We start from the raw sequence: 16,795 nt of genomic DNA, 5'->3' as shown, positions 1-16,795 counted from the left end.
GCGCCCTTTTTGTGAAAAATGAGACACAGGCAGCTGATGGCCCGCGGGGCCACCTTCATCGCTGCATATGTTCCCGTTGGCAGGTGGCGTTATGGGTCAGGCTGGGAGCCAGATGAGCGACCAGCAGGAGCCCAGCGAGGGAGATCACGAAGGGGCTGTTTCCAGGGGACTCTGTCATCAGACCCACGCGGCAGTAGCAGGGGGATTCCTGCGTGGGTGTTGATGTGGGGGCTGCACACACACTTTTTTTTTTTTTTTTTTTTTTTTTTCTGGCAGTGTGACATGCGTAAAATACACGACGCAAACCCCAGGGTGCCGTTGCAGGTTGTTTCAAAGAGGACACCAGCCAGGAATCGAATGGTAGCTCGCTGATAGTAGACGGTGTTTTAATTCCATTCGCCTCAAAGAGACGGATTCTTGACTCCAGAGGCTTTCTGTACGTGAGTCACGACTCTGCGCTGTAACGTACTCCCACATGTGAAAATGCTTCATAGATCTCCAAGATGTTGTCACGCAGTCCGCAGTGACAGGATGTTCTCGCTGAACCGCACCCCCTGCCAACCACGTCTCAGCTTTACCTAAGACAGAAGAAAGAATCATCACTTACAGTCTCAGCTTACAAAAGTCTTTATATTTTCTAACAGTTACGATAGTTAAAAGTGTAGCTTTTATAGCCAAAGGAAATAGAAATTAGATTGTTTCCTTAAAGCGCTACAAAAATGGATTTAACGTGGCTCAGTGGAGTTTTCCTGTAATTACCACATTGCATTTTGTGCAGACGTTGACTTCGTCATTAATTATTGGCAAAGCATATTTTGGATACCCATTGGCATGTTACCGATAAGCACGAATGTCATTTAAAATTCACTGGTCCACTCGATGCCTTTGGTTATTTCTCAGTCAGAGTGAAAAAAACAATTAAACGTGGTTGTTGCTTAACTTTCATTGGTTTACAGAATTAAAAAGGTAAAACAACTACGGAAATATTACAGATGAAATAACCAAGACTCTTACGTTTTGAAGCTGTAATACTCATGTTGGAACAATGCTCATAGTAATCAATTCGGGAAAAAGTTCAGCTCCATCAAGAAAGAATTACCTAACTTTTAAGAAATAACATAAGATGTCTCGTGTCACATGACTAACGACAACCCATCCTGCAAAGTAATTATTTTTCCATTGAAAATGAAGTGGGGCAATTAATTCCGTTGCAAAGATCCACTGCAGAGCGCAACGCGGGAGTGGGAGGACATCTTATCGGACGGTGTGTCACAGACTGCGATTGCTCCTGCTGCGGAGACTCGCAGTCACATTAAGAAGTCGCTTGTTAGAGCTCGACACGACACCCCTTGATGCTCCGCCACCTTGGTTTTGACATGCGGTAATCTGTCAGGTGGTTCCCGTGGCGTGCGTTGTGCAGACACAAGTTTTAATTAAAACACAATGTTCCCTGGAACTGATGGCTTCACTCTTCTTTTGAAATTAAACAGGCAGCATGCAAATCATACATAGCGACGAAGCCTCGCTGACCCTTTTATGCATGTCACACATACCAAAAGCAGTGACTTATAAAGTAGTTTATAAGCTGTGACTATTGAATTGATTAATGGGTAATAACCTGTTTACCAATACCTTTTATCAGTCATTATTAGACATGTTTCAACTATTAAAACTGGAGATTTAGAATGTTTATTGGCCATTGAGATGCCCATGTCATGTACTGACTTAAAATGTACTTCCTGCAGACAAGATGGCATATTCACAAGTGATAAACTTGCTATAAAAATGAAAAGCATCGTTTTTCTAGAAAGGATAACAACCAGGGTTTTTTTTATTTCCTACATCAAAAGGATGCTTAATTAAAATGTGTTTCCAAATTGGGCTGTGAGAGATATTTGTTTGATATGCAGTAGCCTGCTGGCTACTTTCTTGATTGATTGGTTTTCAACAAGTAATCCGGAAGTAGGGAAAAGGGTACATTATAAAATCTCAAAACTTAAGACGATCTATTCAAATAGCTTGTTTTGTCCAAAAGTCATTGAAAAACAACGATTTATTCAATTTATCATATATGACAAAAAATAAGATGGACATATTTTAAATAACTAAAAACATTTTTTGTATATCATAAGTAGCTGACTGCTTGACTGATCTAATTCAGGCAGCCAATTTATTGTAAAAATGTATCCTGTTAGAAGAGACCATTTCCAATCACGTGCATAAATAAATGTCAATCAATCAGACAATGTAAGAGAAGGAAACTCAGTGAGTCTTCAAAAACTTTATCACAAACGTTTGAGAAGTCCAAGGTCCCCACTAGGAGCTGTCCGTGGTTCTGAATGGGAGATTTCCGTGATTCTGGTTGTAAGTTTCCCACTGTTCTTATCCACGGACCTGACTATGAACTCTCCTCTATTCTATTTGGTATCGCTGTCCATGGTGCTAAATAGGAGCAGACTGCGATTATGTGCAATTTATTATTTTTAATTTGAGGTTTATTGCGGAAATCCCGTCATGTGGGGGGGAAGAAAATACATTTTTAAAAGTCGGAATAAGAAAAAAGTTTGTCTTTGAGTACCTTTGGATGTCTGCCAACCAACGTGAGGTCATATTTACTAACTTTGTTTGTATTCACCACACATCACTGCATCGCCACCAATAGGATACTTCCGAGCGAAACCGACATGTCATCGGGATGACGTCGTTGCTGGCGTAGGGCTGCAGTTTGATGGCTCCTACTAAACGAATTGCACTGGCAATGGATGAGCAAAGACACGCTGCTGGTCACACAGTGCGCTCTGCTGACCTCCGTGTTACGTTATCGGTGCAGCCGAATCTCTCATCGCGTTTTTTTATCTTCAGAGGAGTTCTGTCTGTTGGTATTTTCCTTGCGTGACCCTTTTTATTTTATATTTGACTGTAGGACACGAGAGGTAAGTTTTAACGAAAATTATTGCTTCCATGTTTTGTCTTTAAACTATCTATACGGTCCAAAATAAATACAAAAGAGTGTAGGCTTGTACAAGACACAAGCTGAACGTGCTTTATCGAAAGTAAAACATAATCTTAAACTCTATTTTTGAATGCGAGCTGCATGTAAAACTGTTTTTTTTTGCTCAACTTTAATGGCGATTACCATGTGTATTTATTGTGAGAGCAGTGTTAAAATTGATTACACCTTATTTTGAAATTCATTCCCGTTTCCCTAACTTTAATATTAATACACTCGAGGATTGCAAACGTAACGAAGCTTGTGGGGATGTTAAATACAGAAGAAGAAGAAAAAGGCATACGGTAAACATTCATCTCCGATGTCCTTCTTCCCTCGTGTTGGTCCCGCAGGACACAGCATGCTGTCCTGGCTGAAGACCCTGCTGCTGCTCTCGGTCCTGTGCACGCCGACCTCCGGCCTGTGCCTGCGCCTCTTCCGCACGCGCTACGACCTCGTGTGCGACGACCGGACGACGGTCGGGGTCCGGAGCCACTTGGACGATTGGGGGTCCCTCCTGCAGTCCGCGGAGTATCTGTCCTCTTCTTCCTCCTCGTCGTCCTCCTCCACTTCTTCTTCTTCTTCTTCTTCTTCTGCCGAATCCAGCCGGGAGAAAAGGACTTCAAGTCCCGCGAACTACCGCTTCACGAGCCGAACGAAGCTCAGGGGGCAAATGCTGCGCAACAGCAGCAAAGCGGACCGGAGGAGCAGACTGACCCTGTCCCTCGACGTCCCGACCAACATCATGAACGTCCTCTTTGATGTCGCCAAGGCCAAAAACATGCGCGCCAAAGCTGCCCAAAACGCGCGCCTGCTGGCACACATCGGACGCAGAAAGTGAACGTGACGGACCTCTGAGATGTGACAGCATTTCCGATTTATTTGAGTTGCGCTCGTGTTAAAGGTGCTTTGAAAGTCTTCTCATTATTCATTTAGTTCTAAAACGCCAGCGAAACATCTATCCTGGACAATAAATAATGTCAGCTAAAACTGTGACTAAAAGTATGACGATGTCTACACTTTTGTTTTTGGACAACTGAACATTCAAATAGAACATTTTACAATAGCTAAAATATATATGAAAATTGTAGCATTAACGTTCTTTACTCTCATTTGACTTTTAAAGTTGTGGTCTGATGGTTAAAAACATCATTCATTTGGGAATAATACATTCATATCTAGAAATATTGAAGAAACAAATTGACTATCGTTATTAAAAGATGAATTCAATTCCGAAAAGTCGAAACATTTTCTTTCCAATGTTGGACTAAACAAAGCTGCTTCATTTATTGGTCTATTAGGAGGTTTGCTTCTTCAGAGGTTCATGTGGGAGCCTTTAATAAATCCAAATCCTACTGTGGAAATTAAAGTGACAAAAACACAAGACTGAACAATGACTCCGATTATGTAAAATTATGTTTACAGTAAAAATGTAAATGCATGAGATTATATGTTTTCATCAGATATCTGTTATTTTTATACTCAAAATAAAGGATTATTTTTCCGCAAGTAGAGAAGATGACTAACTACATTTGTCTTTTTTAATTCTTCCTCTGCTATATTGTTTGGGCTAATATTAGCCTGCTGGATTTATCAGCATAAAGTTATTTTTTTTCCAAACATGTGGTCACTTGTGGTTCATCTGACACAAGGCACACTGCTATGTCGACATCTTGTGGACATTTGACTGAAAAACACACCGTGTTGTGTTTCAGCCCTGAAGGTATGCTACAGTTGATCCGGCGAATACATTTAGAGTTATGTTTTCCTAATACACTAAATGTCAATTCTGTCCTTTTATGGGTTAACAAACAGACACAGTGGGCAACAGCTCCGGGACAAACAAACAGGGGCCCAATAGCTCCAGGTTCACAATGGCTGTTATTCCTAAATACATACAGTATCTTGCCTCATTAGAAAAAGATTAAAGGAATCAAAGTCAACCTACATTGCAGCATATAAACAGTGGTTGGTTTCTAAAGGTGTTTATTTATTTTGTATTATTGCACTTTTGTAATCAACCTGCCATGCTTAGTCCAATATGTGCTCTCTACCTGGTTGTTACTTACATGCAACAACACAATGCACACATACACAATGTACAAAGAGACGGCATTTAAGTTTTTCTAAATCCTGATCAATTATTTACTGATACATCAAATAATGCATATGTGACAGATAGATCAATGGATAGATAGATAGATGGATCGATAACTGGTTAATAATGAAAACACAAATATATCTGTGTTTGTATGTTTTTAACTATATTTAGTTTAGTTATTTCAGATATTGGATTCCCTAACTGATACATTTACGGCATTTATTTCAATTTTTTGTCATTTGAATGACAGAATATTATAACTTTTTTATAATTGTCACCAATGCTAGGGAGGGTTTGGGCTTTTGGTGGGTTTTGTCGGCAGCCCCCCCTGCTGGACGTGGCGGGCAATGGGTTTGACGTAGGTTCCGGTGACGTGGACGCATTAACCGGAAGTGAGTTTTCATTTTGGCTACGTGGAAGTAGCTTCTCTTATGATCAAGGCTGAGACAGTCCGTTGCCCTCATCGGTCAGCTTCATACCGACATCATGATTAAAAAATTCGATAAGAAGGACGAGGAGTCTGGTAAGTTGAGCAGCTATTGTTTTAAATATTGAGAGCTTTAAAAAAATCTTGTACTGTACTGACAAGATATTGGACGCTGTTTAAGCTAACACCGGGCTAGCCTGTCAAAGCTAGCTGAGTAGTTAAAGTCACGTTAAAACCTGTTCGTTAATCGTTGCTTACAAACTAATTTATTTTCTTTTAACTCGTTATGCTTATCCAATACAACCTGCTTTGCATTCTTATTATAATTATTTAACCGTTGTGTTTGACGTTACGATAATGTTGACACCTTACGTAACCGGAGCCTAGCGTTAGCATTACACGCAAGTCAACTGGATGTTGTGATGTTATTTTTGCTCAACGTAAGACGTGTCCTCATCGAACAGGAGCTCAAAATACAAAATATAGATGCACTAATCGGCACTGCCGTCAGGCCATCACAGCTGTCGTACATACGTTTTACCCACTTAACGTTAGCATAAGCTGGCATCTAAATATTTTACCATCGGTCGACTTTAAATGGAGTTAAACGACAAGGGTTTAACTGCTCAGACGTCTCACTCTTACTTGCATTTTCAGGAAGTGGGTCGAACCCTTTCCAGCATCTGGAGAAGAGTGCCGTGTTGCAGGAGGTACTTTATCTCTTTGCAATATGGCTTTGGAACTGCTCTGCACAAGCATCAGCCAAAGAATCGACAGCCTACCCACTGACAAGAAATAACGTGTTCCTCCCCTCGTTTACAGGCGCGTATCTTCAACGAGACCCCTATCAACCCGAGGCGATGCCTCCACATTCTCACCAAGATCATTTACCTCCTCAACCAGGTAAAACGTTGTTAATTAGGCGTCTTTATATCTGTCTACCAATGTTAAGTCCCTCCCCCCCACTCACTCACATGGCTCTGTTTATTTAGGGAGAGCATTTTGGGACCACGGAGGCCACAGAGGCCTTCTTCGCGATGACCAGGCTCTTTCAGTCCAATGACGTAAGTTAATATTCATTCATTCATTAGCTATGGGTTACGTAATGTTTCTTTTAGATTTAGATTGTAGTTTAGCCCGAGGTGCATACCATCAGTCCGTATGGAGCAATACAATACAGGTGCTGTGTAGGTTTATACTCTTTATTTTATCCTCAGCAAACCCTGAGAAGGATGTGTTACCTGACCATCAAAGAAATGGCCAACATCTCTGAGGATGTCATTATTGTCACAAGCAGGTTTGTACCATGACGTTAAATGGCTTTGGGTGTCATCTTTGTGAAAAAACAAATATCTCTCCCAGTGTGTGTCTTATCTTCACAGATCTCAGTGTTAATTGTAGTAATGCAGTTTGTTATCCAGTGTGTAAAAATGTTCTCATGTTTTTACCACATCTTATGAAATTATTTTACTATTTTATTTTTACAGCTTGACCAAAGACATGACAGGGAAGGAAGATGTTTACCGAGGACCTGCTATCAGAGCCCTCTGCAGGATTACAGATGTGAGTGCCCCTTTGCTGTATTTTCTTCTTTTTCCTGCCTCCCCATCTCTTCCTTCACCTTGTCATCTCATTTAAGAACGAAATGAATGCTTTACTCATTGTGTTGTCCTTGTCTTATCCACAGTCAACAATGCTGCAAGCCATCGAGAGATACATGAAACAGGCTATTGTCGACAAAGTGCCCAGTGTCTCCAGCTCAGCCCTGGTCTCCTCTTTGGTAAAAAAAAAAAAAAAACTCATATTATACAAATTGAAATTATATATATTGATTGATATTGTATCATTTAAAAAAGTACGGTAAACAAATAAGTTTTGCCTTATTTCCAAAACATGGAGATGCCATTTAAGGCGTAATGGTAATCTAATCTTTCTTAATGGATTTGGATTTCTGTGACTATCATGTCGTGTTTGGAGGGTAACCCTTTGTCTTTGTGCTTCTTCAGCACATGGTGAAGAGGAGCTACGACGTGGTGAAGCGTTGGGTGAATGAAGCCCAAGAGGCTGCCTCTAGTGACAACATCATGGTCCAGGTGGGTCACACAGACGTAACAAATAAACTCGTGTTTTTTTGCTATCTCCTATTGTCATTATTTATTATTTATTCGCTTATTGTCGTTTATTTCAATGTTTTTTTGTGTGTTTCCTGTATTACAGTACCATGCCCTGGGCCTGTTGTATCACCTCAGGAAGAACGACCGTCTCGCCGTCACCAAGATGCTCAACAAGTTCACCAAGTCCGGCCTCAAGTCTCCCTTTGCCTACTGCATGCTCATCAGGATCGCCAGCAAACTGCTGGACGAGACGGAGGGCGGGTGAGTTGATCGTCTGATGCTCAAGTAGAAACTCATAAGGAGTTGATTTCCCCGCTAATAAGCCTGAACAAATACATGCCAGGGAAGGAAGATGTACAATATGCCAGCTATGTGCTGAACAATTGGATAACCTTTTCTTAATCTGTTGTCGTCTAACGTGCTGCTTAAAAAAAAGACTCACAATCTGCATGGATTGGTTTTTAGGTTTTTTAAAGCTGGATATCCTGTCTTTCTGTTTTCAGCCACGACAGCCCCTTGTTTGACTTCATTGAGAGCTGCCTGAGAAACAAGAATGAGATGGTGGTGTATGAGGCTGCTTCTGCCATTGTCCACATGCCCAACTGTACTGCTCGCGAGCTGGCCCCCGCCGTGTCTGGTGAGTAGTTAACTCTTATCACATAACTGTCTAGTTGACTGAGGCTAGAATGATGTGTCTGATTGTGAATGTCCTTCTGCAGTGCTGCAGCTCTTCTGCAGTTCCCCCAAAGCAGCCTTGAGATACGCTGCAGTCAGGACCCTCAACAAGGTACAGCTCCACTCTTTATCCTTCTTTCACATGGCTTTCTTTTAATTATCGCCATAGACCACTTTAATAAGTCAAGTCACATGGCTCCATGGCTCACAAATTGCTTATGCAAGTAGGTAGGTTCTCAGGGAGATACATAAAACATGACTAAAAGTGCTTTGCTCTACTTCCTTTTTTATTGGTCTTGGCAAAACACTGTATGGTTAAAATCCCAATGCTCCTCTTCTGACATTTCATTTGTGTCCACTAGGTGGCCATGAAGCATCCATCCGCCGTGACGGCCTGCAACCTGGACCTGGAAAACCTGATCACCGACTCCAACCGCAGCATCGCCACGCTGGCCATCACCACTCTGCTCAAGACCGGCAGCGAGAGCAGCGTGGACCGACTCATGAAACAGATCTCCTCGTTCGTCTCTGAGATCTCTGACGAGTTTAAGGTCAGTCACTGACCCCACAGGACTTTTGGTTGAGCAGAATGTTCGATACTTGTTGATAATGTGTCAAAATGACATGTTTTTACAATTCACCCAAAAATATGAATTTCCAATATGAGATCTGAGGCGTTGTCTCCTTTTTTATGCCTGTTATTTTTCTTCTCACCTTTTGTGTGCTGAATCTTGTTTATTTCAGGTGGTAGTGGTGCAGGCCATCAGCGCTCTGTGCCAGAAGTATCCCAGGAAGCACAGTGTCATGATGAACTTCCTGTCCAACATGCTCCGAGATGATGTAAGTTGATCATTAACAGAACACAACTTCACACAGTCATCAGTGTTGAGTTTGTAGTCCAGTAAAGTTGGTGTTGGTGCAAAAGATGAATCAGACTTGAATCAGAAAAGACAAATGGGTGGATGGATTGTTACGTGTAAATTGGAGGGTTGAATGACTGTTTAGAGGCTCGCTGTGAACTGGCGTCCTCCCCCCCCCCCGCAGGGTGGTTTCGAGTACAAGCGGGCCATCGTGGACTGCATCATCAGCATCATTGAGGAGAACCCGGAGAGCAAAGAGACGGGCTTGGCCCACCTGTGCGAGTTCATCGAGGACTGCGAGCACACGGTGCTGGCCACGAAGATCTTGCACCTGCTGGGCAAAGAGGGCCCACGCACCCCCCAGCCCTCCAAGTACATCCGCTTCATCTTCAACCGGGTGGTGCTGGAGAGCGAGGCTGTTCGCGCAGGTGAGAACACAGCAGGACGTCGTAGGAGCTTCGGTATTTCCCACAGAGTTGAGTTTACGTGACTACAAAAGCTAACGTCCAACGTCCAAGGGTCATGTCGGAGGTTATCTTACGTCGCCGGCACATTTATGACGTCTTGTTAATTGGCTTTCACTTTATTTTCATGGCATTTCATAACCAGTTGAAACATTTTCTGCTTCTTCCACCCTCAGCTGCCGTCAGCGCTTTGGCTAAATTTGGAGCTCAGAATGATGATCTGCTACCAAGCGTCCTTGTTCTCATGCAGAGGTACTCGTTTACTTCCACCCGTTCTCCTGGGACTATAAACCCCTACGTTTCATCTCAATATACCTTTGATTAAATGTGATATTCCGACTATACCACCCGTCTGTTCTCACAGGTGCATGATGGACAGTGACGATGAAGTGCGCGACAGAGCTACTTTCTACATGAACGTGCTACAGCAGAAGCAGAAGGCTCTGAATGCTGCCTATATCTTCAACGGTACACACACACACACACATATATATACACAGGTACACTGTATATGTGGGCCATAGCATCCGCTGGTGAAAACATAGAAACCATGCATACTAATCAGAACATTATTCATAAGTATGCAGTGTCATAACTTCATCTCTGACGTTCATAACAAACCAAACCGTTTAAAAATCGGTTCAAAATTGGGCACGTTATTATTATACTGATTGTACAAAGATGGCCGACATGTGCAGACATTATATACTCCGCCGTAAGATATCTAGCCTATATATATATATATATATATATATAGGCTAGATATCTTATCTTATATATATATATATATATATATATATATATATATTATCTCTCTCTATGGGCCAAACACTCAGCAGGTGATATCAGGAAAGTTAAAGTTACCCCTCTGTGTGGCGCACTCAGGTCTGTCTGTTTCCATCCCCGGACTGGAGAAGTCCCTCCACCAGTACACCCTGGAGCCCTCAGAGAAACCTTTCGACATGAAGAGTGTCCCTCTGGCCACCACTCCTATCACAGAGCACAAAACAGGTACAACTACCTGCTGACTCCTCTGCATCTGATTTCCCGCTGAGAAACTTCGTAATGTAATGTTTCATTTTGTTTTCTCTCTTAAGATATGGCTCCCATTGCCACTAGCAAATTGCCAGAGAAGTTGGCCCCATCACGCCAGGACATTTATCAGGGTAAGGATTCGGACGCTCTGTCTTCAGAATCGACATGATGCAGCTGGACTTCCCCACTCTGTACAATTACAGTCTTGTCCGTCCCTTTTGCCCTTTGTTCATATTTTTGTCCCGTTTTACAGAACAACTGGCAGCCATCCCAGAGTTCCAGGCCCTCGGCCCCCTCTTCAAGTCCTCTGAGCAGGTGCAGTTGACGGAGGCTGAGACGGAATACGTGGTGCGCTGCGTCAAACACACCTTCGCCAGGCACATGGTGTTCCAGTTCGACTGCACCAACACCCTGAATGACCAGCTCTTGCAGAAGGTATTTTTCCAGGGATCCCTTTAGATCCCAGTAGTTGAACTGAAACATGCGAGTACGTTTTGAAACGAACGTCCGGTGTGGTGGTTTGTGTCAGGTGGTGGTGCAGATGGAGCCGTCGGAGTCCTACGAGGTGACCAACTACATCCCAGCCACCAGCCTCCCCTACAGCCAGCCGGGGTCCTGCTACACGCTGGTCCAGCTGCCTGACGACGACCCCACCGCTGGTAAGACTGCGATGTTCATCAGGCCAGTGACGGATAGTAAAATGTCATTCAGCACCCCCCAAGCTGAAAAACATTAATTGATTGACTTTTTTATGACTGCTTTGGACACACTTCACCGTGACCTTTGCAGTGACTGACATTTTCGCTTTTTTTACAATGCGATTTATGACCTTTTTAGATTATTTTTTTGCCATATTATTATCGCATATTATATAATGGTTTTATTTAGATTTTTCAACATACTGAACTATGTATTTATTTCGGCATTATATGCTATGACTTTTTTTGACGTTTTTTTAATACACTATAATGACATTTCGTTGACATAAATTAGTTTTTCTGCTATAACTTCATTGTGACTTTTTTTTCAAAATACTAACAGCTATTGACTGGCAATTTTAAGTGGATACCGAAATAGTAAGATTTTAATAAAATGGTTTTTTATGTCCTGTCTTTCCCCAGTGTCCTGTACGTTTAGTTGTACTATGAAGTACTTGGTCAAAGACTGCGACCCCAACACAGGAGAGCCGGACGATGACGGTTATGATGATGAATACGTGGTATGTGACCAAAGCGACGGACATGTTATTTTGTGCTTTTTGAGTCATATCCTGTTTTTTTTTTTTAACTGCTCCCATGTCCTTCCATCTTTCCTACTCGCTCTGCTTTAGCTGGAGGATCTGGAGGTGACTGTTGCAGACCACATCCAGAAGGTTTTGAAAGCCAACTTCGGAGCAGCGTGGGACGAAGTAGGAGATGAATTTGAGAAGGAAGAGACTTTCGCCCTGGCATCTGTACAAACTCTAGACGGTGAGTAAAATATTTCCAATGACTACTGCACATAATTAAAAACACAAATAGATGCACACTTATATTCGTTTAATACAGTTATCAGCATTAACTAATATTTCACACTGTCGAATGAGTAGTTTCAACGTTTTAATCTTTTTGCAAATAAGTGCTTAAGATGTTCATGTTAAGCATTGCCATCGAGACTCATCTGTGGGTTTCTTGTGCAGAGGCGGTGGGTAACATCATCAGCTTCCTGGGAATGCAGCCATGCGAGCGCTCTGACAAAGTCCCCGAAAACAAGAACTCTCACGTCCTCTTCCTCGCTGGTGGGTGTTGGATGTCAAAATGGTTTTGGTCCTGGTTGAAAAAAAAAAAAAAAAAAAGTTTGTATGCAGCATCAAGTTGTCTCTCTCCATGGGGAGCGACGGTGAAAGGACTCCATCTGCAATTGCGGCTAGAATTGAGAATTCAGTGGATTCCCATTTTTAAAGAATGCTACAGTGCGTGCGTTGATCCTGGTGATCTCCCTCCCTCCTTTAGGAGTTTTCCGGGGATGTCACGACGTTCTGGTCCGGGCTCGCCTGGCCCTGGCCGACGGCGTCACCATGCAGGTGACCGTCCGCAGCAGCGAGGAGACGGTCGTCGACGTCATCCTGGCCTCGGTGGGCTAAGGCGCGGCGCCTTCCACCTCCGCATGGCAATCTTTCACATTCATTATTTTACACCGCTTTAAAAGTAAAAAAAAAAAAATGTTTATCATGCTGACATCATCCAACACCACGTGGATGTTTTACTTCTTTTGCTCTTTATACGGTCTGCGTTTTCTTTGCAGTACGAATATTCATCTGTCTAATCCTTAATAAATTCTGTCTGTCAAAGGGTATCATGCTTCATTCATTCAGACACTTGATTTATTTTACAAAACTAGTTTTATTTAAAGAAATGCTGAGATTTAGGCAGTTCATTGACATCAGATGTAAAAAAAAAAAAATCTTTGAAATAGTCCACTCAGGATCCAAAACAATGTCCCCCAGATATGTTAATTGATCACACAACCCGAAACAACTTCAGTACCACGCATGAACATAATCACCTTCAGTTATTCACTTGCATTAAGTACAATTAATTAGGATTTTAGCTCACGGTAATTATTGACAATTGATGGTGATCAAATTTTAAACTGATGCATAGGGTGCAGCTTAGGCCCTGGTTAAAATCGTCATGAAAAGGTCTCGTTTCACTTAAAATATTAGTGCTGCGAGCTACCGAACCGCTGTAGTGTAAGAGTCTGAATGAATTCACTAACATGGGGCGCTGTATTTAGAAAGAGTGAATAAAATTAAAATATGCATTGAGGAAGCCGGTGGGATCTTCCAGCTGAGGGTAGTGACTGATGTGTTCATCCAAAATGGTGAAGGTCGACCTCTGGACCAGCTGCCTGCAGAAACAACACATATTTAAGATCAGTTCACTGCAACAACAAAAAAGGTTTTGAGTTCAAATATGATTTTGTTTTGCCCAAGAAGACTACGTCAGTTAATCTAACCGGGGTTGAGGAATAAGACGCGGGGGGGGGGGGTCTTTACTCACTGGTAAAGACGGATGAACTCCGGGTGAGGGTTGACTGGGTCCAGTGGGCCGTAGATCATGTGCACTGTAAGACAAACAAGATCACGAGAGGGTCATGAAGGAGAAGTCGGGGGGGGGAGGAACACTGAGAAATGAAGTCGCATCAGGAGAACCAGTTCAGAGACCCTGGTTAATGCCTTTCTAGCTACATTTGACATGAGGTCTTTGTCAGCAGTGGACACACACACACACACACACACACACACACACACACACACACACACACACACGCGTCCCTGTCCCCGACCTCCCCCTCCTGCGCAATGGGATCACAGATGGACGACGAGGCTTCTCCTTGTAGGCTAAGCAGCTTAGAATCAGCGGGTCCAGGCGGCCTCAACCTTCATTTAGCAACGCACACATTTGTCGCGGTGACTCACGTGGGACGCCGGTGGAGGTGAGCGTGCCCACCCAACGCTCTCTGTGTTTGGATCTCTGGTTGATGAACTGCAGGATGCTGAGAGGGACAAAGGAGACGAAAATGAGTGACAAGGACAAACAAGGTCATTTGAATGCAAAGTGAAAACACACACACACACACACACACACACACACACACACACCTGTCTAACACCAAGTTTCCATCGTTGTAGCGTAAACCTGTCCACATGTCCCAGAACTCGGCGTCGGTGGGCTGCGTGTACGGACCGAACACGTCTCCGATCCTACGAGTTCCAGTTGTCAGGAAGCAAAACACGGACGAACTCGCTCACTCACGGGGTTCGAGGGAATATTTTTCAATCGCACCATTTGAAACAATTCTGCGCTTGTCTTACCCTTTTTGGAAGATCTTGTAGTTGGTGAGCCGCGTCAGAACCGGAGCCAGAAAACTAGAGTCCTTCAGAAGCTTTTGGTGGCAAAACAAAAAGGTGTCAATGAGAACTTTGACAGACAATCAACCATAATTCACTTTTTTTTTCCAATTCCACATGAGGCAAATGAGGGGGGGTGACTCACCGTCTGCAGCAGACGCGGGTAATGTGTTTCCGGGAACAATCCTGTTGGGAATAAAAGAATCAGCACCGACCCACCGTCTACAACTTGACCCCCCAAAAACCAACGGACGCCCCCCCCCCCCCCCCCCCCAGTACCTCCATTAGAGAGACACAGGCTGTTGATGATCAGGTGACCGGAGCGGTTTTGGTCACTTCTGTTCGCGAGGAAAAGAAATCGGCAAGATGGAAGGACCGGTTATTATCGTGTTTACTTTTTATAACGTCCACCTGAATATATAGTCACACACACACACACACACACATACCTGTAGAGCAACTCCAACGCCACCGTGTCTCCGTAGTCGTGGGAGAGCAGATTCACTCGCTGGTTGCTCAGACCCAAGTGAGCCGCCAGGGCCTCCACCACACTGGCCTGCTCGAAGATGGAGTAGCGGTGGGGTCGCTGGGATGAGAAAACACGAGGTAAGGGGTAGCCGGAGAGAGAGAGAGAGAGAGAGAGAGAGAGAGAGGACCATGCAGGAGGCAGAAGATGGCACCCACTGGCTTGTCGCTGAAGCCGAAACCCAGGAAGTCCAGCGCGACGACCCGATGGAAGCGCTGAGTGAGTGGCTCCCAGATCTGAGCAGAAGATATAAACTCGGTCACACGAAGACGTGCTGGCGGCGTGTTACCGGGCTGCTGAGCGCGCGCGCGCAGTGGACACCTTGTTCCAGTCGTAGCTGGAGGTGGGGAAGCCGTGGAGCAGGACGACGACGTCGGAGCTTCCCAGAGCACCGTAGGAGTCTGGTTTGTAGGAGGAAAGAGGAGCAAAACAGTGATGCGGCTTCTCCTTTCTCATTGGGGGCCTGGACTAAGGGGTTAATTACAAGATGCCATTCGAACAATCCTTTTTTTTATACAGAATAAGAGAGACGATTGGGTGTGACCAATGGGTGCAACTTGTGCCCTCCTACCTCTGTAGAAGATGTCCCGGCCTCTGAAGTGAAACGCCTCCCCGGCGTTGTGCCACTTCTGCAGGGAAGGGGACAGCTGAGGGGGAGGGATGTGGAGGTAGACGGCCACCAGCGGGATGCAGATCAGACCCACGTGAACCCACCACTCTCTCATCTTTGAGCTCAGCGGCGGGGCGGGGGGGGTCTCATTCCTAATTGCCTTTGGAGGAGACGGGGGGGGGGGGGTCACGGGCAAAGACAGGAGATTCAAGCAAAGGCGTTTGTAAAGGGGCGCAAAGAGAAAACACGCGCAGATTAAACAGTCATACGGCATTAAAATCAGATGCATCGGCGTTAAACTGTCATTTAAGGATTCAACGTCGGGAGTAAATTAGCTGCAAACCGAGAGATCTAAGGAGGGGAATCCATACCGCCCAACTCGCGAATGCCAAACACAGCTTTAATCCTCCCATTACACCGGTTATACTGTGGGTTGTGCTTTTTTTAAATGTATTATAAACTTGATATTATGTATACTTACAGAAATGTCGCGACTTCGTGGTTCAGCGGACCTTCGCCCAGTGTTTAGAGTCCATTGCTGCAGAAGGAACACAATGCGGAGCGGAAAAGGAGGGGGGGGGGGGAGTGAGGGAGGAGAAGAGCGCGGACGTCTCACACTGTGGCGACTTCCGGGTTTCACTCGCGTGTGTGGAAATGCATCCGCGAGGAAGACGTCAGGTTACATTTTCTGCCCACACGGAGAAATCCTCGAATGGTAGTGGGCGGCAGGTTTTTCAGCCGTCAAGAAAGAAAAAATTGAGTGACTCGTCTGAACAATACACGATCTTTGTTCAGAGGCTGAAAGCGGACCCCAGCGACCTCTGCCGGTGTGGTCGTGACATGACGTGGGCATTTTATCTAGCCATGATCTTAATGATCTTTTTAAAAAGCTGTGTGTTGGTAAAAGACTCGATGTAGTGTCCGAAAAATGTTGATAAATCTGTAAAAAAAATGCTGAACTTACGCACCATGGCATGGAGCGCCTTCCTCCAGCATCTAGTAGCCTGCCATGTAAAATCACACACACTATGCCTCCACCTAGTGGATAAATCATGATACTGCATTCCTCCAATCACTTAAGGATTTCTTGGAATAAAAACAT

At 44.1% G+C, this 16,795-nt stretch overlaps 3 protein-coding genes across 3 annotated transcripts; 2 read left to right on the top strand and 1 right to left on the bottom strand.

The window, feature by feature from the left end:
• The first annotated feature begins 2,939 nt into the window (after positions 1 to 2,939).
• Positions 2,940 to 4,531, top strand: ucn3l (urocortin 3, like). The gene has a single exon (XM_037462199.2). The coding sequence runs from the start codon at positions 3,312 to 3,314 to the stop codon at positions 3,828 to 3,830; it is 519 nt and encodes a 172-aa protein (XP_037318096.2). The 5' UTR covers positions 2,940 to 3,311; the 3' UTR covers positions 3,831 to 4,531.
• A 938-nt stretch (positions 4,532 to 5,469) lies between these two features.
• copg2 (COPI coat complex subunit gamma 2) lies at positions 5,470 to 12,997 on the top strand. The gene is made up of 24 exons (XM_037461457.2): positions 5,470 to 5,613; positions 6,175 to 6,227; positions 6,340 to 6,420; positions 6,510 to 6,581; positions 6,735 to 6,814; positions 7,005 to 7,080; positions 7,205 to 7,297; positions 7,524 to 7,610; positions 7,735 to 7,892; positions 8,135 to 8,268; positions 8,351 to 8,418; positions 8,669 to 8,857; positions 9,051 to 9,146; positions 9,351 to 9,594; positions 9,807 to 9,882; positions 9,995 to 10,098; positions 10,516 to 10,641; positions 10,728 to 10,796; positions 10,919 to 11,100; positions 11,195 to 11,324; positions 11,787 to 11,884; positions 11,996 to 12,134; positions 12,344 to 12,442; positions 12,657 to 12,997. The coding sequence occupies exons 1-24, from the start codon at positions 5,577 to 5,579 to the stop codon at positions 12,785 to 12,787; spliced, it is 2,622 nt and encodes an 873-aa protein (XP_037317354.1). The 5' UTR covers positions 5,470 to 5,576; the 3' UTR covers positions 12,788 to 12,997.
• mest (mesoderm specific transcript) lies at positions 12,853 to 16,258 on the bottom strand. The gene is made up of 12 exons (XM_037461459.2): positions 16,175 to 16,258; positions 15,655 to 15,853; positions 15,405 to 15,484; positions 15,242 to 15,319; positions 15,007 to 15,143; positions 14,837 to 14,895; positions 14,703 to 14,743; positions 14,522 to 14,592; positions 14,309 to 14,410; positions 14,126 to 14,202; positions 13,707 to 13,770; positions 12,853 to 13,554 (listed from the first exon to the last, which is right to left on the bottom strand). Exons 2-12 carry the CDS (start codon positions 15,806 to 15,808, stop codon positions 13,437 to 13,439), a joined length of 981 nt encoding a protein of 326 aa, XP_037317356.2. The 5' UTR covers positions 15,809 to 15,853; positions 16,175 to 16,258; the 3' UTR covers positions 12,853 to 13,436.
• Positions 16,259 to 16,795: the final 537 nt, after the last annotated feature.

Source organism: Pungitius pungitius, chromosome 2 (assembly GCF_949316345.1).
Source record: "Pungitius pungitius chromosome 2, fPunPun2.1, whole genome shotgun sequence".
Lineage (NCBI taxonomy): Eukaryota > Metazoa > Chordata > Actinopteri > Perciformes > Gasterosteidae > Pungitius > Pungitius pungitius.
This window is presented reverse-complemented; position numbering and strand designations above follow the sequence as displayed.

Excerpts from the sequence above, each read along its gene's own strand:
- copg2 (XM_037461457.2), top strand. The coding sequence starts at position 5,577 with ATGATTAAAAAATTCGATAAGAAGGACGAGGAGTCTG. Across the intron at positions 7,893-8,134 it reads CTGGACGAGACGGAGGGCGG|CCACGACAGCCCCTTGTTTG; the intron begins GTGAGTTGATCG and ends TTCTGTTTTCAG. Across the intron at positions 12,135-12,343 it reads ATCTGTACAAACTCTAGACG|AGGCGGTGGGTAACATCATC; the intron begins GTGAGTAAAATA and ends TTTCTTGTGCAG.
- ucn3l (XM_037462199.2), top strand. The coding sequence starts at position 3,312 with ATGTCCTTCTTCCCTCGTGTTGGTCCCGCAGGACACAGCATGCTGTCC.
- mest (XM_037461459.2), bottom strand. The coding sequence starts at position 15,808 with ATGAGAGAGTGGTGGGTTCACGTGGGTCTGATCTGCATCCCGCTGGTG. Across the intron at positions 15,485-15,654 it reads CCGGGACATCTTCTACAGAG|ACTCCTACGGTGCTCTGGGA; the intron begins GTAGGAGGGCAC and ends CCTACAAACCAG. Across the intron at positions 14,744-14,836 it reads CCTGTGTCTCTCTAATGGAG|GATTGTTCCCGGAAACACAT; the intron begins GTACTGGGGGGG and ends TATTCCCAACAG.